Here is a 23,238-nt window from a genome sequence, read left to right as displayed (position 1 = left end):
GATGCTGCCCTATAATCTCAACTAGATATTTTTAACAAAAATGCCAGTTGAAAAATCTCTCATTACTTTGGGAAAAATTATATCCATCAAAAAATTTTGAACAGACATTCTGCTTCAGAAGATTTAAAGAAATGTAAAATGGAATATGTGCTGGTTTATTTCATGACATTACCTTCTCTAGAAATTCTGCCTTTTTCCAGTTCCCTTCTAGAAATACATTCTGAAGGCATTTCATCAGAGTCTTCTTTAATCTCTTCTGTGACATTCAAATTAGGTTTGGGAAAGATTTTTCCAAATCCTATACTGGATGCTTCAACTTCAACAGCAGGTAAATCTAAGAGTTTAATATTAACATTAGCCATTAAAAAATCTCTTACTTCAAAACAGTTTTCTGGTTCCATTGCTTCCACTTTTAATTTAACAAGATTTTGGTTTTTTGGGCTTTTTTTGGTTTTCAAATTCTTTGCTGACTCTCAAGGTTTTAAACAGGAATCAATAAATCTTTTCTATAAAGATTCAAATAGTAAATATATCAGGCTTTATAGGCCATACAGTTTCTGTCATAACTATTTATTCTGTTATTATACCATGGAAACAATTACAGACAAGTGCTAAATAGCCAACCAGTTGCTTTATAGTGCTATTTAACTTTTTTTTTTTCCTTTCTTGGTACCAGGCACTGAACTCACAACCTCAAGCTTGCAAGGCAAACACTTATGCCGCTGAGCTAAATACCCTGCTCTATGGTGCTATTTAGAGGATCTATAAAGAGAAAAGAAAGTGAACTCAGTTTCAGCATATTCTGTACCAAGGAGATATATGATGAAAATTTTGGTGAATATATTTTATTTACTCTAATTATTATTTTTTTTCTGAGGCATGGACCAATTTAGTAAACAAAAGGAATAAAAAGATTCAAATTTAAATAACTGAAGGGGGCACACTGACAGAAGTTCAAATTGCCCCACCAACTTGGAAATTTTAATCACTGTATGAACAAAAGGAAATTTGCAATCAGTCGAATGCCTTACATAATAAACAATGGTACTCTGCTAATGGGATATATATTCCCTTAGTTTATTTATCCAATGATTATGAATACTTCATAGGGGTACCTCAGAATACTGTGAAACAATTTTCAATCTTATCAAAAACAATCAAAAGATTAGCATTTGCATATATAAATCAGAAGATTAACATCTGTATATAAATGCCATAAAATATGACATTTCCATTTGGGGATACTAAAAAAAAAAATACATTAACCACCCACTCCACCAAGAATAAAGGTAATAATCTGATGCTACAAGAAAAACAAGTATATACGCATTTAAGAACTACTTAAGTTCAAAAACACTTCAAATTTTTAATTTTAAATAGCAATATACTGAATTTTATTCACAAATATCAACCAGTACCAATAAGAATCAAGGTGGTTTTAAGGAAAATATTTGGAAGCATGTTAAATGTTTAGTAGAAATGTTCTAATCATACTACCTAAACAAAAATAAAACACAAAACAAATGCATCCCAAAGAGACAGGTCGGAAAATGAAGCAAATAATATGCCGTACTCAGGTTTATAAAAATGTCCTCATGATGCAATAAAGACACTATGCAAACAGAGCTTCTGCGATCTAAAACCATCAGCAATGAAAAACTTTAAACATTTCCACTGTTACTTCAACATCAGTACCTTTGACAACGATGTAAAATGTGATGTTTGCCCCTCTCATAAGTCTTCCATAAATCAAATTTAAAAAATAATCTGTACTTCATAAATTTATACAATTTTATGGATCAGTTATAGATATTTTCTGCTATTGAAAAAGCAATATATTCGTACTAACCATCAGAGAAGATAATTAAAATAAGTTATTTTTCACTCACTTCATTTACAACACTTAATAGAATTTGATCCTACATTCATACAAGTAGTCAAAGATACACTACCAAGGATATATAATTCTGTATTTTCTATAATAGTAAAAAATTAAAATTCTCAAAGCATGACAGGATAGATATGATTAAATAATATATATTCTGATACAATATACTACCCATTCCCAAACATAAAACTCCAAAACTCCAAAACACACAAAAAAGTGACTTATTCCCACAGTGAGCTATGTAACAGACTTTCAATAAGTCATTTCCAAGGGAATGAATACTGTTATAAATGAAGCTCATTTCCAAAAACAGAAGAAAAATATGCTTTTATATGTACAGGACAGTATAATTTGAATCTCAGATGTCCTCAAACACCCCTGTGTTTGGTCCATAGCCCATGATACTGAGAGGTGGTCGAAATTTTTAAAAGTCGGGGCCTACTCGGAAGTCTTCATATCTCTGAAAGCATGTTCTTCAAAGGGACTGTGGAATACCAGTCTCTTGCTTGTTCTGTTAAGTGCTTGGCACCTTTTCTGAAGCAATTAGTTTTCCCTAATAAATGCCCCCCTCCATGATGCACTACCTCAAGACAAACCCAAAAGCTGCAGGTCTGCTTCAACATGGACTGAAATCCCCAAAATAGCCAATAAAAAACTTTCCTCTTCCTTAGTTGATTATTGGATGTATTGAGTTACATCAATACCAACTTACACACAGGATGAGGTCTTGAAAGATGTAGGTACACGTGTGTGCACATGTGTGCACACATACACATCCCAACTACTAATATGTTACCTCTATGAAATAGGAAAGAAGCCCTGAGATGTTAATTTTTTAAAATTTTTTCTTTGTATGATTATTTTGATATATTCAAACCTTAATTCTAACACAAAAGTAACTAGCACAAGAAAGAATTAAAATATTCTTACCAGAATTTTTTTCCTCATAATTTTTTTCTTTCTGTAAATCTTTATTAAATACATTTGGCATGTCAGTAGATATGTGGAATTCAATTCTTTTATTGCCTACAGGTTGTGGCTGGTCAAACACATCTGAAGGTAATAGCACAGGATGCAAATTGCTATTTAAAAAAAAATCACAGCATTGAGTTTATGATTGGAAATAGAATTCTGAAAACTGGATAACAAATTTATATTTAAAAACCTCATACTAATAAAGTATTTCCTACATGCCAAGCATTGCACAAAATACTTAGGTTTGATATTTCAATAACGTGTAACAAAATGTGCTAATGTGAACTATTTAATTCCTAGCTTACGCATGAGTTAACTGGAGCTAAAAGATGTTAATTTGTATATAAGTCACCTGAAAGAAAGTACTTGAGTAAAAAGAAAGTACTTAGGGGAAAAAATAGTTTCTCCTGTTAATGTATGCTTTTAATGCACTATTTTATGTACTATGTAATACACTGCTAATAGTCACTAGCTATATAGTAGTAATTTTATATAAGAATGTAAAATGTCAACAATTTCTTGCAGATTATACGATTTTATTCTGGATAACATTAATTTAATTCACTTTTACTGTTTAATGTGGCTATTAGAAAATTTCAGTTTATATTGTTTCTCTTGTTAAACCTTATTGTTCATTACTTGTTCCTCCTGTTTTAACCTACTGCTGAAGAGACAAAAAGCATGAGACTGCAGTGTCCAGATACAGATGTGCATATTATTTATACATCTCATCACTTGCTCTTAAAAAAAAATAAAAGATCAAAATCTATTCTTTTAAAAATCTATTCCTCTTGGCAAGCACAAGGTCCTGATTACCGATACAAAAAAAAAAAAGGAAAAAAGAAAAAATCCATTCCTTTAAAAATGACAAAAATTTTCAAAACTCCTTTCTCAATTTGTAACACTGATTTCAATTTTAAAGGCTGCTTTTTTCTTTTTTTTTTAAATATCAGGAATCAAACTCACAACCTCACATTGCAGGGCAGGCACTGTGCCACCAAGCTATATCCCCACACTATTAATTACAATTTTAAAGGGAAGCTTGCCTTATATAAAAGTTGCATGATGCTAAAGTTGCAATTAATATCAAAAGGCAGTGAATAAAGTACATAAAAAGATAGTCATATAAAATAAATGGTAGAAGATTTTGAGAACTGGGATATTCAGTGTTCTTAAATTCTGGAGAACTGTGAATTATGAATATTTTTAAATTTGGCAAATAGGAGGCCAGCAATGAAAACAAGTAAGCTGATAATCAATAAGTCATATTGAGGATTAATGTGCGTTAACCAAGTATACAAAGTATATACAAACAATCTTCATTTAGTAATGTAGATTACTAAGGAAGATTACCTGTGTGAAACAGATGAAGACAGATTTAACATATCCTTTATTTTTTGCTTTTTTCTCACATGACGCTGCTTTGTCATCTTTGGTCTTTTGGGTTGAAGGTTTGCTAGTTCCATAAGTTTGGTCATTCTATTTTGGGAAGAGGAAAAGTAAACAAGATATCCTTACCTAAAAGCACAGTTATTTGATACTTTCTGTTAAGCTTGTATTTTTCTTCAGGTGTATAAATTATAACAAGACTTCCTTATCAAAAGAGGAATGTACATATAAAATAAGGACAACTTGTAAGCCATTAACCAGATACTCAACTTGATAAAACTGAACATTATAAATTGTCTTGCTCTACCTATGTCTCATTCTAAGAGAATAATTTAATTAATTACAATTCATCTATTGTTTAAAAACACTTTTATTGCATACTTGGTCAAATAAAATACTTGGACTTAAAGCCAAAAAATTGAACATGAAACACTAATATATCTGAACTTTATTTTTTCTTGACAAAGAGCCAAAAGACCTTATCACTATAGTAAGATTATTGTCACTATTATTTTGCTACTGGAGTTGAACCAAGGGCCCTTACAGTGTGCTACATACTCAGCCCTCTTTTATTTTGAGATAGAGTTTTGCGAAGTCACTAAGCTGCCTGAGTTGGACTTGAACATAAGACTATACCACCTGGCTAAAATTATTTTGATTCATTTTGTAATTACTAAACTGGATATAAGGGTGCTGCTGAAAAGCATTTTATAACAAACTATTTGAGAACAAAGTTTTCAAATACTATACTCTGAAGTAAATTACAAGTAAATTCAAGAAGTGATGAATGATATCTTGAAAAACTTAATGGAGACTTTTGCCATTAAGAGTATGAACATTCTGTAATCCCAGGACTCGGGAGGCTGAGGGAGGAGGATCATTGCGAGTTCGAGACCAGGCTGGGCTACAAAGTGAGCTCAAGGCCAGCCTGAACTGCATAGCGAGACCCTGTCTCAAAAAGACGAAAAAAAAAAAAAAAAAAAAAGAGTATGAACATTACTGGTTATCTGAAGCATTGGGATACACATATATAAACTGTTCACCCAAGGTATACCATGTTTCTAAAAGAGTGCTAAGTATACATTAAGTAGTCAAAAGATACCTCCTAAATTAATTAATTTTACTATCTTTTAAAGGTTTTGTTACATTCCTAGAAGTTAAAAGATAAGCATGCAATCAGAGGTAGGTACATAAAAGTTTGGTTCTCTCTCATGAGGCAAGGTGAATTACTGGCAGAATTCTACACTACATCCTTAAATGGAAAGCTACATTAGAAAACAAAAACAAAAACGAAAAACAGGAAACAAGAATTGGATTTGGCCAGTTTACATGTAGCATTTTTACTTGCTATCATTACTTTTATAAAGAAAATACAGTTCAAAGAGGGTAATTATTCCTTTCAACAATTTAATATTGTTTTACCAACAAGTTAAAGCTCTCTTTACAATGGGCTGCCAGTTTCCCTAAATGTCTCTATTTAGGACAGTCATTAATTCCTATTTCTACACATTAGGCCTTGCCACAGAAATAAAATATATATTAAATCACTATTTAGGTAGACAGTAACCAAAATTGCTTCTATTTGTAGATACTGCTCAAAGTCTCTACTGTGGTATTAATGTCATTCATTCCTCTTACACTTGACTTCTGTGTATGGTCATCTAAGACTTCCATCATTATGTAGGCTTGCAATTATAAACTACAGCGCAAGGACCAAATCCAGCTAGATGCCTATTCTTGTGAAGTTTGGCTACAACAGTCACACCTATGTATTTAGGTATTGTCTATGGCTTCTTTCCTAAGAGTATTAACAGCCAGATGTGATCACACTTAAAATCCCAATAAAATGGAAGGCTGAGGCAGAAACCCAGAGCAACTTAGTGAGATAATGTCTCAAAAAAAAAAAGGGCTGAGACAATAGCTCACTGAAATGATTTGGGTTCAATTTCCATTATCAAAAAAAAAAAAAAAGTTGAGTAATAGTTAAGACAGAAATCAATGATAATTTAGCTCATAAAGTTAAATCTATTTACTAGCTACACAAAAATCCTAGGCAATTCCTATTTTAAGTTAGGCTGTAGATTCTGTACCAAACATTGTTAATAATTTACTATCTTTTGTTAGGTTCTTTGAAAAGAATATATTCCAGGGGAATAAGCTGTCAAAATATTCGTATAACTAATGCTTATTATCTGTAATAGTTATGTGTTACAAGATTATCACTACTACTACATAGTAAGAAATTCCTGTTCCTAGGAACTCAAGATTATGTTCCTGCAATACTCTGCTTACATTTCATCAAGTGATCATTACATATCATTGTTTTATGTGAGTTTAAGGATATCTAATTTAATATACATTGTTGATTCACTAACACTGAACTCAAAGTCACAACAAAATTATTGTCTAAAAGAAATTTATCTAATGCACATCAATTCTTTCCCATAAGCTCATCTCTGCTTGATTTTAGAACACTAAACAACACTTCAGTATTTTGAGGGCCTTTTTGATCAGCAAAATCATCAACACTGAAACAAAAACTGTAAAAAAAAAAAAAAAAAAAAAGATACTAGGTAAACCATAAAAACAACAACTGTGTATAACGACACTGAAACCACAGGTGGTTATGGAACTGTGGTTTCTTCTTTTCAGTTCCTGGGCATGAGGTAAACAGTTTTATATACCACATTTTCTGCTGTGCTTTCACCACAGGCTCTAAGCAATTAATTATGGATAGAACTTTTAAAACTGAGAGATAAAAGAAACCTTTTCTCTTTATAAGTTATTTAAGTTCTTTGTTTTAATGATGGAATGTTAACACAGTCACTGTTCAAAACCATTTGGAAATGTGTCTGATGGGTGAGTAAAGTTTTTCAACTATACATATCTTTACCCAAAGCACAGCAAGTATTGATTTGGGGTTACAAATAATCTTATCAAGTAGTCAAAATGCAAATGTGAAATTCTTAAATAACTATATGTTTTATAATATCAAATATACTGATTTCAAAATTTATGCATAATTAAAGATTTTCCTTTAGGTTTGATTAGTATCTTTTCTCATGTCTGAATCAAGCTTGAGGGGTTGGGGGAACTGAAGATAAATTCGATGACTATGAATTTTGTGAATTATATGTAAAAATATAGGAAGAGCAAGACAGTCTCTTTTGCATAGTCTGTTTCTTGAAACCTAAGCAATTATTTCATATTACAAACCTCTGTCGATCCTCCTCATCACTGCTTTCATATTCTGATTCTTTACTAGACAGTTCCTCATCTTCATCTGGCAAAGGAGGTTCCTCAGGTGGCTGAGGAGATGTAGGGGGAAGAGGTGCATGCAGTGGCAAATAGTCTTCATACTAAATGAAAAACAAAAGGCCTAAAGCAATCTGTGATTTTTACAGAATAGACAAATTGAGTCCATTTAGATTACTTCCCAATTCTCATTTCCCTTTCTACATTATATTCTTTAACACATTTGATACAAATTCAGGGAACACCTATTTTGGTAGAGAGCTGATGGCACAATTTACTTTGTCTTCCTTGCTCCTCAGCTATACTATAATTTGCAAACCTCCCTTGCAGTTACATGTTACTAAATTTTAATAAATGAGTATAAAAACACTTTCTATATAATCCTTCCTTCCTTCTTGACCTAGGAAGGTACATGAAGACATATCAGGTTTTTTTGAATGACCCAGTAAAGCAGAAAAATGCATTTGAACCAACATGCCTGAGAAATAACTCTTACTGTGCTCAAAGACTTAAAAATTTATGTTCCCAGCACCTAGTCTAATCTTAATAATCCTGTATGCAAAGATCAATTAAAGTATAGGGGTTGTAAAAAAAAGTTATGAAAAAACACAGATAGTAGAAAAGCAACCAATACATCAAATTCTCTTCTACTTGTATGTTAACATTCAAAATGATTTCAACAGCAAGATTTACACAATAAATTCTAATGAAAATATTAGCAATCTTCTTCTGGTTTTTTCCAAATGAAGCTCTACTTATAATACAACTAAAACAATGGAATGTTTGATAATTTAGTTAAATGTAATTGACTTAAAGAATGATATAATGTTCTGAAAAAAATGCACAACACTGGAAGAAACCAGCATGTCTTACCAGAATCATTTATTTGTTTTGTATTCTAGCTTTTCTACTCTTTCAGTGCTCAGCTTTATTATGAATGTCATACGTTATGTACTATCTTTATTTTCAATGTATATCAAAGGTTACGATACTTATATAATTTATCCTTAGTAATCCAACTCAGAAATTTTGACTCTTAAAAATTTCAAGAGCATTCTTACCAAGGGAGGCGGTGCAGTAACTGGTCCAAAAGGTGTGGGCAAATTCATTTTATTCATAAGATGAAGCACCTTAAAATTTGTAGAATATTCAGAATCACACAGTATAAAATAATGACTCAATTTCCACTTTATATGTAATATAAAAAAACTTTGCAGTAATACATTCATTAGTTTAATACAAGGACGGCACATCATTTGCCTTTACAATCCCAAGACAAGGGAAAACAAAGCACTCCTAACCAAAGTTGGTTTGATTATGGTGGGTTTTCAAGCCTACAATTCGCTTCATTACTAAGAATGCAGTTCTCTTGCGATGTAAAACCTACTAAAATACTTTCAAATCCTGGTTCATGATTATTTTGAGGTTGTGTAACACAGTACAATAAAACTAAACAGCATCTGTATTTTCTAACTTAATCTTGTTATTTGGCGTAATTTTCAAGCATTTGCTGAGTCAGGATCCACTACGAGTTTTTCTTTAAAAATTTCTTTAGCATACTTAATATATTAAAGATATATCAAAGTAAAAGTTCCCACAAATTACATTTCCCAAATAAGCTTCTCTTTATTAGTATCCATTTATGAACTACATTTTACAAAAGCCTATACTTGAGAGTAGTATGTAATATTTCATTACTTGTCTGGAATAAGTCTGATAAACATAATTTAAGTCAAGAATTCTAATGGATCTACACAAACGTATACTTTGAATAAAGTAAGTTTTATTCTACTTACCTGTACATAGAACTTAGGCACACTTGCCAAAGCATTTACTATATTTGCTAGGATTGTGCTTGAAGGTGGTGGGTACATATACTTGAGGCATGAATTGAGAGGAAAAGTCAGCCTGAAAAAAAATTAAAACCTTTATCGTTTTAATAATCTCCGCAGCAATTCATTTTATGTAACCTAGGTAACATACAAAACTGTTCACAAGTCCCCAAATTACAAACAAGTTTTGTTCTAGGAGAAAGCTGGTAAGTCAGATTCATTCATAAGTCTGACAAAGTGACTCCTCCATACCTCTGACTCAAATATACAATGCACACTACTTGTACTTTCTAGCAGTGCCTTCCACATCACCATTGCTTTTGCCTGGACACTAAATGAGCACTGTAGTACTGTACACTATTGCACTTACAGTAAGGACACAGCAGCACAACTGTGAACCTGTCTGACAGACAGACACCTGAGTGACTTTTGAGATTTGTTCACAACTGCAAATTTTCATAGCATCTGGTTCATTTGTATCTGTGAAAGTTCACAACTTGTACATCCTGAGTTGGGGACCTAGTGTAGTATGCTTATATTTATCTTGACTCTTAAAGAACCAAGTAAATATTTTTAGGAGGAAATTTGTCTTCTGATTGTATTACAGAAAACATTTCATATCAAAGCTTTATTTATAGCTCTGAACATTTTAACAGATGCTTTCTTTGAACTAAATTCCATAAGACTATAGCTTAGAATGCTTATTTAACATACTACAACATACAAGAAATACAGTATTTTTATTTTAACAATTTTTTATATATCTATTTAGATCAACAAAATCAAAACAACTGGGAAACAAAAAGTGCTAACCCATGGTTTGGTGCGATTCCATTTTCTACCGTTAAACAACCAAATTCTTTTTTTTCTTTATCATCTTCCACAGAGTCATCAGACCTAGAATATACAGATAAATTGATCTTATCTTTGGAAGGAAGAAACACTTGCTTATAGAAAAATAAATTATCCTTTTAAACATAATATTATGAAAATGTTTCCAATAAGGAAAAAAAAAATTGTCAAGCAAATTTTCAATAGTCAAAATGTCAATGAAAGATAAGGATAGTAGACTTAAACACTATTGAATATCTTCTGTATTATTACTATGCTGGCACTGCACATTTCTATTGTTTTGCACAGAAAGCTTACAAATGCATTATAGTAATTCTCACTGACCAAAAAAATAAAAATAAAATTTACCTGGTAGCCAGAGCTACTCCAATTGCTTTATTGCGTATCTTTGTCCATACTCATAGATGTCTTAGATCTTACCCCTCTGTCTCCTTCCCCTTTAAGATTCTGATTCAAATAAATTATTTAACTACAGTCAGAGCCGCAAACCAAATATTTCCACTTGTTTTCAAAGGTCATGTCTGTTCATGGCACCTCATTATCATTAACAAAAGAACTTTATACTATAGGCAAAAATACAACAAACTCCAAAATCTGAACTTTTTGAGATTCAAAATGATGTCACAAGTGGAAAATTTCATACCTCATCACATATAATAGGTCACAGTCAAAAAAAAAAAATCACCAGCAAACTAAGAATGGTATAAAATTAGTTTCAATTTACGTATACAAGAACAAGAAAGAATTTTATGCTTAGACTTAGATAATATCCTTACTATAACTCCTTATATATCTGCAAATATTTAAAAAAGAAATCTGAAATTCAGATGTTGACTAATCAACCTGTAGTTACTTTCCCTCAACAAAAAGTGGAATGCTGGGGCTGGGGATTTAGCTCAGCGGCATAAGCGCCTGCCTTGCAAGCAGGCAGTCATGAGTTCGATCCCTGGTACCGATAAAAACGAAAAAGACAAAAAAAAAAAAAAGAAAAGTGGAATGCTTTTTACCTCACTTCCTTCCCACTTTATGAAATTTCTTCATTAAATCAATATTCAAGTTCTTAATGCACAATTAGAAGCAAAACCAGGTAAGTTTACACCCTAGATTTAATAGAAAAACATATTTCTGTTTCAAATTATTTACCTGTTAGTGTGAAAAGAACAATAACTATACAATTGATGTTTTAATTACAAAAATTTTTTTAAGTGGTAGGAAAATCTATGTATCTACTTACTTTTTCTTTTTTTCAGAGCCTGAAGTGGGACATGGGGAATGAACTCGATCTTGCTCTTTTGCAAATTCGACAACTAAAGTATGACCTAAAAGTTTCAGCTGATGAAGTCTTGTCAATGCCTTTAGTTAGAAGAGAAGTAAAAACTTTGATAATTATGCCAAATACATTTGCTAGTGATCATATATAATAATTTATACATTTTTTATTGCTGTTTATAATGCTTCAAAGTTTTCCTTCAAATGTTTCCTTGGTTATTTTCTATCCATTTCTATATGTTTGTTTACTTATTTTGTAGTAAATAACTAGTTCATTAGTGCTGGGGCTCTAACTCCTCCTTGATTACACATGCTAATCAAGTGCTCTACTACTGAGTCACATTCCTAGCCCTCTTTGTTCCTTTCTTTTTCAGGCTATCAAGTCTTTATTACTTAACAAAGAACTACTATATTTTATATAATTTTAAAAAACAAAAGTCAGGCTAACTCCAATTCTCCATCTTTTCTACGTGAAAATCTGAAAACAAAGGAACACATTTGCTTCATCTCCTATTAAATTTATAACCACAAAACTCAGGTTGGCCCTTAATGATGTTGCACAATATGTCACAATCATATTTTACACTTCCTGCTTAATCCTTCACAGTATTTTTTCTCCTTTTATCTTAGCACCTTGCTTTCTGAGACAAATGAAGAAAACCAGGTAAGGATCACCTGTTCCCAAAATTCTCTATCCACCAGCATCTGCAATCACATATTCTATTACAAACATCTGCTATCACAAATTAACTGATTATTTAATCCAAGTCCAGCTGTTTGATTTAATAAATTCTATTTTCTCATCTACTCAAGTCTTCGCTCTGGACAAGTATGGAGGGGGTGTTGTCACAGAAATTACTAATTTTCTGTTTTCTACTGGATCACACAGTATTTCTCCCATTCTGAACTTATTTCTTCTAAGATCTCACCATTTTCATTCTTGTAGGAAAACTGCTTAAAACTTATCTATATCCTCTATCTTATCTCCTTTTCTCCTATTCCAGTCAGGTTTATACTTTAAGTCAACTGACACTGTCACAGACAACTACAAATTCTCTACTGCCAAGCTAATAAGTCAACCTTTAATATTCATTATACTACATTTAACATAATTGATACTATTCCTTGACACATGTAATTCACTTGTTTTCAAGGCCTAATTTTTCTTCTAGTTTTCGGCCTAGCTTACTAATTTTTACACTTCAATCTCTGGTTGCGCCTTTTCATAACCACATAATGTTGGACTATTTCAAATTTCCATTCTTGGACTATTTCAAAGTTCCATTCTTGGTCTTTCTTTCTTAAAAGCATTCACTAAAAGTCGTTATAATTTGGATCAAAAATGTCCCCAAAGTCATATGCTTTCAGAGATAGGGCTTTTGGCAGGTGATCAGATCACAGGAATGCCATATGCTTCAACAGACTAATCCACTGATGAGTTCGTCACTGAACGTGCTGTTAGGAAGAAGCAGGTCACTGGGGGCATAAACTGGGAGGGTATATTCCTGCCCCCCTTCCCCCTTCCCACTTTTATGCTTCTTGGAGTAAGGAGCTTTGCTCCACTATGATGCTCTTGCCTTTCCTACAAGCCTAAAAGCAGGAATAGTCAGCTGACCATGGACATGAACCTCTGAAACCCTCAGCCAAAATAAATCTTTTCTTTTTGATTTTGTCTGTGCCAGGAATTTGTGCCCCATGAACAGGTGAGCAATACATGATCTAATCCAAGATCTTGAATTTGCATACTAAAAATATTCATGTAGCACTGGGACTGAATCCGTTTTAGGACAGTGTTCCTGTTAAATTACTAAATTGCAGGGTCTGGGTCCAAACTTGGGAACATCCCATTACCAGCCTCCTAGAGTGCTGGAGTATAGACACGTACCACCATGCCTGGCTGGCTTCTCAATTTATACATTCAGCCCAGAACTCTGCCCCAAAGTCCAGGAACAAAATATCCAAGTAATACATAAATACATCAGGTATGAAATAAAATCTCAAATTCAGTACTTCAAAAACTGAATCGTTTTTATCTCTTTCATCTCTTAAGTGAATCTATATTGGAACCTTCTGCCACCTCAGTTAATGGTAATTTCAACCTTTCTAATCAGGTCAAAATTTTTATAGTCACCCTTAACATTTCTTCCCCCATTCCACATACAGAGCATCAAAAATCTAGTGTGTTTCTACCTCCAAAATATACACGGAATCTAATCACTGCTTACCACTTCCACCGCAATCTCTGTGATCCAGGCAATTAGCATCTTTGGACTAAAATATCACAGTTATCTTTCACAAGATTTTAATATTTCTACTCTTTATTTCTTCAGTCTCTCTTCGACACAACCAAAATCATCCTTAAGTAATTTTAGACTTTGCTCAGAATATTCTAGTGGTTCATTTTTCTCAGAGAGAAATCAATGTCCGTACTATATACTACACATTAAAACTAACAGGCATGTTCATACTCCAGGATTTCTTTGCTCCACCTGCTCCTCTGACTGAAATGCATTTCTCCCAGGCATTTCCTTAGCTGGCTTGCTTCATGCGTCTGAAGTCATTGGTGAAATACGATTCCAAGTACAAACTGATCCCTGCCTATCTCCATCTGGCACTCCTTATTCTACTGCTTTACTTTTTCTTTTTCTCTAAAATAGTAATCAATCAAGTTTATTATTTATAAACTATCTTCCTTTTTTTAGAATGTGTCCATGAAGACATATTTAGTTTGTTTACTGACTCACGCCAACAGCTAAACAGCATCTTGCCCACAGCATGTATTAGTATTTTTGAACACATGGAAGTGCAGACCTTATCCAAGGTGCAATTTTATACTACTTGCATGCATACTTATTTGCCTCCTTACTTTATCATACAAAGAAAGTTTTAAAATGCTTCAATAATTTAAGAACCTAAATTAATTCTATACTTTTTAATTATCTAAAATGAAAGTCGTATGAGTTGAATTTCTTCCTTTTAAAATAGATGTCATGCCTCTATTTTCAAAAATGTATATATGACTTTTCATTTTTAATGTTAACTGATTCCCTTCTCTCAAGAAACTCCTCTGATTCTTAACATTTCTTCTTTTAGTTGTTTATCAGTTCCCATTAAGGTCAAGTAGACTGTAGTGTAAAAGTCTGACCACTTACCAGTAACTTCTTATTCAAATATCTGGTTCCATATTGTCTGCCAAGTTAATCTTGATTTTAAAACTGCATTTTTGTCATATCTTATGTATAATTTATGATGATGCAAACACAGTTCATTAGTTAAGGACTTTTAACCATGAAGCAATAGCAATGATCCAAATTCTCATCAAAATAGAAAAGGATCGTTAATCTGAAATGCTTCAAAATCTAAATAACCTTTTTTTCCTGGGAAGAAAAATTTCCTATATATTACAGAAGTATTTCAAAACCTTCAGTAATCTTACTCTAAGATATACTGAAACAATTTGGCACATATTTCAGACGTATTAATGTGGTAAAAAGCTCTGCCACACATTTTTCTGTGCATAGTGAACATATACGGTTGCAACTGTTTTACAATATATGGTTGCAACTGTTTTGCAATTTTATTTATGTACTCTATACGGTCTATAATTCTCTATTAATACATACCACTTGACATTATACTCAGACAACTGCAATCCAGAATATGGATGTATAGGTTGAGTATACCTTCTTGAGAATGTGCAGGACCAGAATCCATTTGGATTCCTCCAGATTTTAGAAACTTTGCATTTGCATAATAAAATATCTTGGGGTTGGGACCTAAGTCTAAACATAAAATTCATTTGATTTTTAATATGCTTTAGACCCACAGCTTAAGGTAATTTTATGCAGTGTTTTTACTGTGCCCACATTTCAACTGTGAGTTGTTACATAAGAACAAGTATGGAATTTTCCACTTGTGGAAAACATATGGAACTTGAAAATTTCAGATTTTGGGACATTTCAGATTGAGGGTGCTGAAACTATGCTATAAAGTAAGGTATCCTTTCTCCCTTATTCATAAGAATTTGGGTCATTTCTATTGGTTCATGGCAAAGAGTCCATAACTTTTAACTGACAAACTGTGTTCATCCCTTATTATGTGTCATCACAGGATAAAGTGTGGTCACAGGTTAAAATACTCTTCTTTCAACATCTGTGACAATTTCTTTTTTTTTTTTTTTTTCTCTCATATTTAAGTGCTTCCCTCCAGTCTTCCTTTGAACCTCTTGGCCTTGCTTCAGTTGCCAGTATTTTTAATGTTTTCTAAATATTTCCACAAAGCAGTTCAATGACTCTTCCAAGCTGAGATGCCAAATGAATTCACTACCTGCCTTTACAAATATTCTGCTACTCTAGTTTTTCAGCCAAGCTTTTCAATCCAAAAATAAACTATCCCTCCATCAACCCCTATATTCCAAGACCTACAAAGTCAAATTCTACCATCTTCATATGCCTCTCTTCTTGATGCTTTTCTCAGATACATATTCTTGCTTTGATAAGAAATAATTTTCCTTTAGGTCCTCTTACCCTTATTATTTTTCTACATCCAAACAATGGTACAAAACCAAGCAGTTATTCTTCATAGATCTGATCAAATTTGGTTAGCTCAAAAGTATTAAATGCCTTTAAAAACAAACTTCAATACCTGTCTGCCACATAAATTTAGACCCTTTATCTTTCACTTCCTATTCCCATCCCCACCTTTAGCTTTTGCCCTACATACAACTTTCCATGGTCCATCCATTTTCCTTGTTTTCTTCTCAAAATCCAAATAAACATTAGATGTCTAGTTCAAAGATTAACTCATTTTCAAATTATGCCCTGGGTTTATGCCTTTTAATACATCTTGCGAGAGCTAACAAAAACAAGTTATTAATATTATATCCTCTGTAATTTTTCATTTTTAATACATACGATGATTTTAATTTGCTTTACAGTTCATCTACTATTCTTATATGCTACAATCAAAACTTTGGATAAGCTCTCTCAAGTGAAAAATCATGTGCAGGCTGTTAGGTAATCTCTTGGGGGGGGCTAAAAAAAAAACTAGTTTTTAGCTGGGCATGGTGGTATACATCTGCAATCTCTGCATTCTGAAAAACTGAGGCAGAAAGACCATAAGTTTGAAGTCAGCCTGGCCAACTTACAAACTGAAGAAAACTGTCTAAAAAAAAAATTGTAATAATAAATAGGGCTGAGTAATTAGCTTAGATTCAATCCCCAGTGCCACAAATAAAATAAGTAAAAATGATTAAGTTTTAAAATTAGTATACTATTATCTACCATTTTTACATCAATATTAAAGAATAAAAAATTCCTGATAGGTTTAATAGAAAAGAAAAAAAACTGTACCTTTATTGCCGCTTTTTCACTGGGGAAAGTAGCAAAAGCTGTATGTTTCTGTAACAGAAGAGATTACTTCCAATATAATTTCAGTTTCTCATAAAAACTTCTGACATTTCAGCAGTGACGACACATTATTAAAATTATGAGAAAAAGCATAAATATTGAGACTTTAATTGATTATTAATTTCAGTTTGTGACTTTAAACCACTTTTGGCTTAGACTTAAGATGAAAGCTATGTAGCCTTTTCATATAAAGATGTACATATATAAACACACGCTTCATTTGGTTCCACAGACCAGAAGTTTACAAGACACACAGAGGATCATTATTAAACACCCAAACATGTAAAGTATCCCACATGTATAATATGCTGAACTATCTGAAACTCTATACAGTTGAACGCTAAATTAAAAAAATGTTCATCAACAGAGAAATCATTTCTCCAGAGCTCTACTTCCTCTGGACTTTAGTTTTCTACTGTTTCAATAGGAACAGTCTATTTTTAAACTAAACTTTGTTTTTATTTATTAACTTTTTGAGGCAAGGTCTCACTATGCAATTCAGGCTGGCCTTGAGCTCACTTTATATGTAGCCCAGGCTGGTCAGGAACTGGCAAAGATCCTCCTGCCTCAGCCTCCTGAGTACTAGGATTACAGGTGTGCACCACTAGGCTCAGTTTCATTTTGTATTTTTTTTTTTCCTTTTTCCTGACAGAGGTTTTTACTCTGGAGTCCAGGCTGGCCTTGAACTCGCTATGTAGTCTAGGCTAGCTGTGGATCTCCGTGCCTCAAACTCCAGAGTGCTTGGGATTACAGGCATTGCCACGACAGGCAACTAAACTAAATTTCTAAAGTTTTAAAATCATCAAAAAAATCAAAGTAAATGAATCATCACATTACTTCTGGATAAATTTCTGTTAATCTTTAAAAAAGTTGTTGGAATAAATGCCCCAAATTCTGAGTTTGTCCAATTAATCCAAGATGATCTAGCCAAGTATACTTACACTGAACCAAAGAGTATTTTTATTTGTATTTATTAGTACACGAGACAATCAAACTGATCAAAATTAGTCTTTTTATTAATTTAGCAATTGATAACTTGACCTGAAAGTAATTGCTAAGGTCCCACCCCATCACAGATCAGTAGCAGATATGGCCGTTAATATTTTAACGAAGAGGAAAAACATTCAAACGCTTTCACAAAATAAAAAAGTATATTTTTGCGCAAAATCTTTTAAGTGTTTAAATACTGTGACCTAAAGGATTTCGTCCAGCTTGCTCATTTTATAAAAAAGCCTCTTCGCCAAAAATTAGTACGTACTTTTCTATCCAGTTTACTCCAAATGCTATTACTATGCCCTCTTTGTTTTAAACAGCTTTTAAGGATTTTAGATCTAGAGCACAGGTGCTTTAGATGTAATTAAAATACTCCCAAATCCAAGCCAGTGCTCTGGTGCAGGAATCTAAAACGCTAATATGGACTTTCTCCCGCTTTGCCTTTCTCATCAGGTCCTTTCCGCAGCGCTTCGTCCAGCACCCAAGCATATGAGACCCACAGCCGGAACCTGGGCGACACCGCCCACGTGCGCGCCCCTTCCTCCCGCGGTCTCCTCCCTCCTCCAGGGCGCCCAGATCCCCTGGGCCTCCACAGGCGCGCCCTTACCAGTCGCCCCTTGTCTGACAGGACGCGTACAGACTGTGCCCCGAAGTATTTCAGCAAGTCCTCTTTCTCCTCTGCGCTCAGCTCGGCCGGCAGATGTCTGATTAGAAGGGTCCGGTCTCCTCGGGGCGGGGAAAGTGAAGTGGAGCTCGGGCATCCTCTTGATAGCGGCAGCGGCTGCTCCAGGGTCGTCATTTTCCTTGCAGATGAAGCAACAGAAAGACCTAGGGAAGACTGGTTTTGACTGCAGGATTCCGAAGCTAAACTGAACAAGTAACTTCTCTCCTGTGTTTCCCTTCCTCCCCGCCGTGTCCCGCAAAGGATTCCGGGAATAAAGAAATACCGCGAGAAGGGCTCTTCGCGGCACGGCTGCGAGACTCCTCCAAAACAAGATTGAGGGCGGCGGCAGGTTGAGGGGAATAAATTACATTCCACGTAGCTGGCGAAAGTATTAAAAAGAAAAACTCGTCGCGATGATTAAAACAAAAGTGAGTAAAGGGAATCAGGAACCTTAAGGGAAGAGTACGCTTGATACAAGGACTCACTACTGCGCATGTGCGAGACGAGCGCTCGCCCTCGGGCGCCTAATCCTCGCCTGGCGGAAGTGAGTAAGCCGAGTGGGGGTTTAAAGGAATTCTAGAACTCAGGATAGGTTCTTACAGGTTCAGTTTAGTAAAACCCAAAGATCAATTTGAGTGGTAACGCCGGCCTGCAGTCTCAACATTTTTGGGAGATTTTAGACTGGAGAATCGCAATTTCAAGCCCAGACTGAGCAACTCGGCGAGACCTCTCAAAATAAAAATACTGACAAACAAAACAAAACAGAAACCACTACAAGAGGTGGGTAGGTAAAGAAGAAACAAATTCTCTTTAGTCAGGTCTGTAGGAAGGAAAACTCTGTATAAGGAACAATAGTAGAGACAGTTTTGATTGTTTCAGTTACATGACAACAGTCTAATAGGCCCCTGCCAAGTTTTGTCTCACAAGTGACAGCCTATAGGAGAAGAATCTCATACACACCACCCACACGGGAACAATATACTGTGTAGGCACTGCATCTGTTTTACAATTGAGAACACTGATGTGCGAAGAAATTTAGTCACATAACTTAGTACATGGAAGAGTCAAAAGCGTGACTTAAGTTCTATCGGTACTCCGGTCCACTATTTTGCCTATGTATTGGACGCAGTGAGGCTGAGTTAATGTCAAGAGAATAAGAAATTTAAAATTTATGCCATAGTCCAGGTACAAACTAGGTGCAGTTACTATAGTCCTGAGAACCAAGGTGCCTTTCACTAGTGTTTTTGTTTGCTGTGTGGATAGATATAAGAAATGTACCCCAAAGTTCTGCGATCATGAAGCATTGGAAAGGGAAGGAAAAAACTAAAATACTGGATAATCAGAGACAAATCATGTGAATCTTCCAGGGTTTTCAAGGACTTTGATTATCTGAAAAGTAATTGGAAACTGGTATTTTTTAATAGTAATGTGTTGGGAGGTGATTGACTAATTTTAGATGTGAATATTTCTGTTTGATTTCAATGTGAAAAGTAGAACCAGGAAAATCAGTTAGTTGGGTTATCATAGAAGCCCACAGAACAAATCAAAACAAAACAACTGCCTGAAGTAGTCTGATAAACATAGACGTGAAGAGAAGGAGCTGGAATTCACATGTGGAAGTATAATTTGAAGATGGCAATAATGAAGGATAAATTTCTGATTTGAGGCCTAAACTATTCACCATCTTTGTATATAATGATGCCATTGAGTACAAAATAGACTAAAACATAGCCGATTAGGAATTGTAAGTGGTTGGTTGGTATACTAACTTTAAAGTATATTTTCAATATCCTGTTTCCAAGTAGACAGCTGAATCATTTGAATACAGAAGTGGCATTCTGGAGATACATATATATATATATTTTTTTATTTCATTCATTCAACCTGCACAGTGTATATAGCAAATGAATAGGAGATGATGTAGACAGAGAAAGAAGGAAACCTATCGATATTGATTATTGATACCGGCATGCCACAGTTGAGAAATTAAAAGACAGAGGAAAAAGAATTTCTGCTTTCTCAGTGATCAGATTCTAATACTAAAGAAACATTAAAACATAAATGAATACTGCTTTGAAAATAAATAGATACAGAATAGTGAGATAAACTGAACTGGAGGAGGTATGTTAAACACTATATAGATTTTTACTTTATTTATTTATTTTTTTTGTATTTTTCTTTTTTATCGGTACCAGGGATCAAACTCACAACTGTCTGCTTGCAAGGCAGGCCCTTATGCCACTGAGCTAAATCCCCAGCCCCTATTTTTACTTTATTTTTTGAGGGCTTATTTAGTGGTTCTGTCAGGGGAGCATAGTTGCCTGTATATCCTGAACTTGGATCTGTGAGAGAAGAGTGATAAATATACTTCCCAATGAGCCAACTGGGCTCTGGTGTTCACTGGTGTGAAAGATAGCACATCCAGATCACCTCGCAACCTCATTGTTTTCCTTATGTTTAAAAAAAAATGTTAAGCGTAGTGTAGACATTGTATAAATATCTTAATTTGGATGAAAATATGAAAGGATTCACTTTTACAGTCACTGCTGCCTGTGGTTAAGAAATGCTACAGGAAACATCAAGTAGTGCTTAATGTGATTATTGTAATTGGGATTTCACAACTGAGGTAGGTAGAGGTATATTTTTTTTATCCTCAGTTAACTTTACTGCATACTATTGAATCTGTTTCATATTTCTTGTCAGTATCTCAGTCAGATGTTATAAATTTCTAACCTCTTTTAGTTACTAACAGCCCAAGTTAATTTGAAATATCAACTTCAAAGTTCATTAAAGTCTCATTTCTTGCTCTTAGGCATTAGTTGGAGATTGCAGGAAGAAATAGATTCTTTCATCTGTTCTGTTTCACTGAAAGTAATGTGATCCAAACTGGGAAGCACCTTTCTTCTTATTAAGTTTGATACATTGTGTCAATTTGAGAAGTTTAGAAGTTTTAATTGAGAGATTCAGCAGCAAGCCAGGGGTCGGTCTTTGTAAATACCCTCTTCTCTTGCAAAGGAAGGTAAGATTTTGTAAGTGCTAAATCAGCCCTGAAAGGGACAGAGGAAGATGATGCTGCTATACCTGTAAGCCAGGAAAGGAGGCTTGTTTTCTCCCTTTTTGCTCTGGCTGCTGCCTTGAAGTGCTACCCCAGTGCCATGCCACCCTGCCTTGGGAGCCAGCTGATTATGGACTGAAATCTCTAAAACTGTAAGCTAAATAAACCTTTCCTTGCTGTATTTTGAGTCTTGGGTAGTTTGTACCAGCAACAAGGAAAAGGTAACCAAGACACTTCATTTTCTTTTGGTCTAGCCCAGAAGTTCACAAACTTCAACAGTTCATACTTCTCATTAGCTCAGATTTGTTTTTCATGACTCTCTATTTACCACTTCATTTTTTGTGCTCTGTGAGTTTTGAGAAGCCCTCTTTGTTTTTTGGGTTTTGTTGTTGTTGTTGCTTTTTTGCAGTACTGAAAATCAAATGCAGTCTTCACACTGAGCTATATCCCTGGCACTTTTTTTTAATGCTAATATGGAGGCTTGCTAAATTTCCCAGGTTAAAATCCAACTGTGAATCTCCTTTCTCAGCATCCCAAAATGATAGGATAATATGTATGTATTACCACACCAGACCCAAGTCTTTATTCTTTATGATAGGGAGTATTTAAACAGCTTTACCAAGTTAGAATATTCTCAGAAGGAATTTAACAGGGTCTAGCATTGAAATTGAGAAACATTTGTAGCTGGTAGTTCATGCAGTGTCTGATAGTGAACATTGCTATAGTTCCCTAAAAATTTTCAGGTACTCAGTAATACCCCTGAGAGATGACTGAGATATTTAGGACACCTCAGCACATAGTTTGATAACTGTTGGTCAAACTACTTTTCATCTGATTTTCTTTGTCAAAGGTTAGAAGGAGATAAAACTAGTGCTAGTTGGGAATTTACTTCATTGACACACTGCTGATTCTTTTTAAAAATAGTCTTGTTTTGTTAGTAGAGGTTTGCAGTACATAATAACATTCATCATGGAGAGTTGGTACATAATATATCTTAACTAATTGTTTCATCTCCTTCCCCTCTTCTGCCCCGCTCACCATCTGATCACCTACCCTTTTACAAAAGATGTATCTCCCTGTTTCCTGTTATCTTTTATTTTACTATATAACTTATTTATATTTTGGATTTCTCATATAAGAGATTACTTTATGTTTAAGCTGTGAATCTGATTTCAAGTTGTAGTCTCAAAGTATATCCATTTTCCTACAAATGATTAAAGTTTATCCTTATTTATGACAAAGTTGTACCCTGTATTCATTTATCTGTTGATAGAAATATAGACAGCTTCTTGCTGATTCTTTTCGTGGCGGTCTCTATTAATCTGGTGGTTTCATTGTGTTCTAATCATCTTTATCAGGTCCCTTCCTGTCAATGAGGACTTTTGCATGCAGGAGTAGTATATTTTGCTTGGCTTTCTTTTGGTTTGTGTTGTCATTCTTCCTCATGTGGTTATGTTCCTATTTGAACATATCTATAATGTCTTTCTACCCACAAATATTTATTTATTTATTCACTGATTTATTCACATGAAGCCAAAACAACTGCTGAGGTTTATTTCTGGAAGGGCCTGGAGAACTACAGTAGAAAAACTACTTGATTTCAGAATGTTCAAACATGTAAAATGTTATTCACAAGAAAGTAAAATGCATTCTGTTGG

General features: G+C 34.0%; 1 protein-coding gene across 13 annotated transcripts in view; it reads right to left on the bottom strand.

Annotated features, from left to right (window-relative positions):
- The window catches only part of Rnpc3 (RNA binding region (RNP1, RRM) containing 3), a 50,331-nt gene extending 31,347 nt beyond the window's left edge, over window positions 1-18,984 (bottom strand). For 12 of the 13 annotated variants that reach the window (XR_010049348.1, XR_010049349.1, XR_010049345.1 and 9 more), the window contains exons 1-10: window positions 18,469-18,983; window positions 16,812-16,859; window positions 11,426-11,544; window positions 10,153-10,236; window positions 9,304-9,415; window positions 8,569-8,637; window positions 7,469-7,611; window positions 4,217-4,342; window positions 2,819-2,970; window positions 173-334 (exon numbers count right to left, since the gene is read on the bottom strand). Coding sequence is in view for 3 of the 13 variants with exons in the window: in XM_003479179.4 (XP_003479227.1) it covers window positions 173-334; window positions 2,819-2,970; window positions 4,217-4,342; window positions 7,469-7,611; window positions 8,569-8,637; window positions 9,304-9,415; window positions 10,153-10,236; window positions 11,426-11,544; window positions 16,812-16,859; window positions 18,469-18,660 (1,207 nt within the window). In the remaining 10 variants the exon portion in view is untranslated. Of the gene's footprint in view, window positions 1-172; window positions 335-2,818; window positions 2,971-4,216; window positions 4,343-7,468; window positions 7,612-8,568; window positions 8,638-9,303; window positions 9,416-10,152; window positions 10,237-11,425; window positions 11,545-16,811; window positions 16,860-18,468 lie in introns of all 13 variants that reach the window. The other variant, XM_063255094.1, reaches the window with a different exon arrangement.
- Window positions 18,985-23,238: the final 4,254 nt, after the last annotated feature.

This window comes from Cavia porcellus, unplaced genomic scaffold (genome assembly GCF_034190915.1).
Source record: "Cavia porcellus strain 051 isolate PalLab524CR breed Dunkin Hartley unplaced genomic scaffold, mCavPor4.1 scaffold_1, whole genome shotgun sequence".
Classification (NCBI taxonomy): domain Eukaryota; kingdom Metazoa; phylum Chordata; class Mammalia; order Rodentia; family Caviidae; genus Cavia; species Cavia porcellus.
This window is presented reverse-complemented; position numbering and strand designations above follow the sequence as displayed.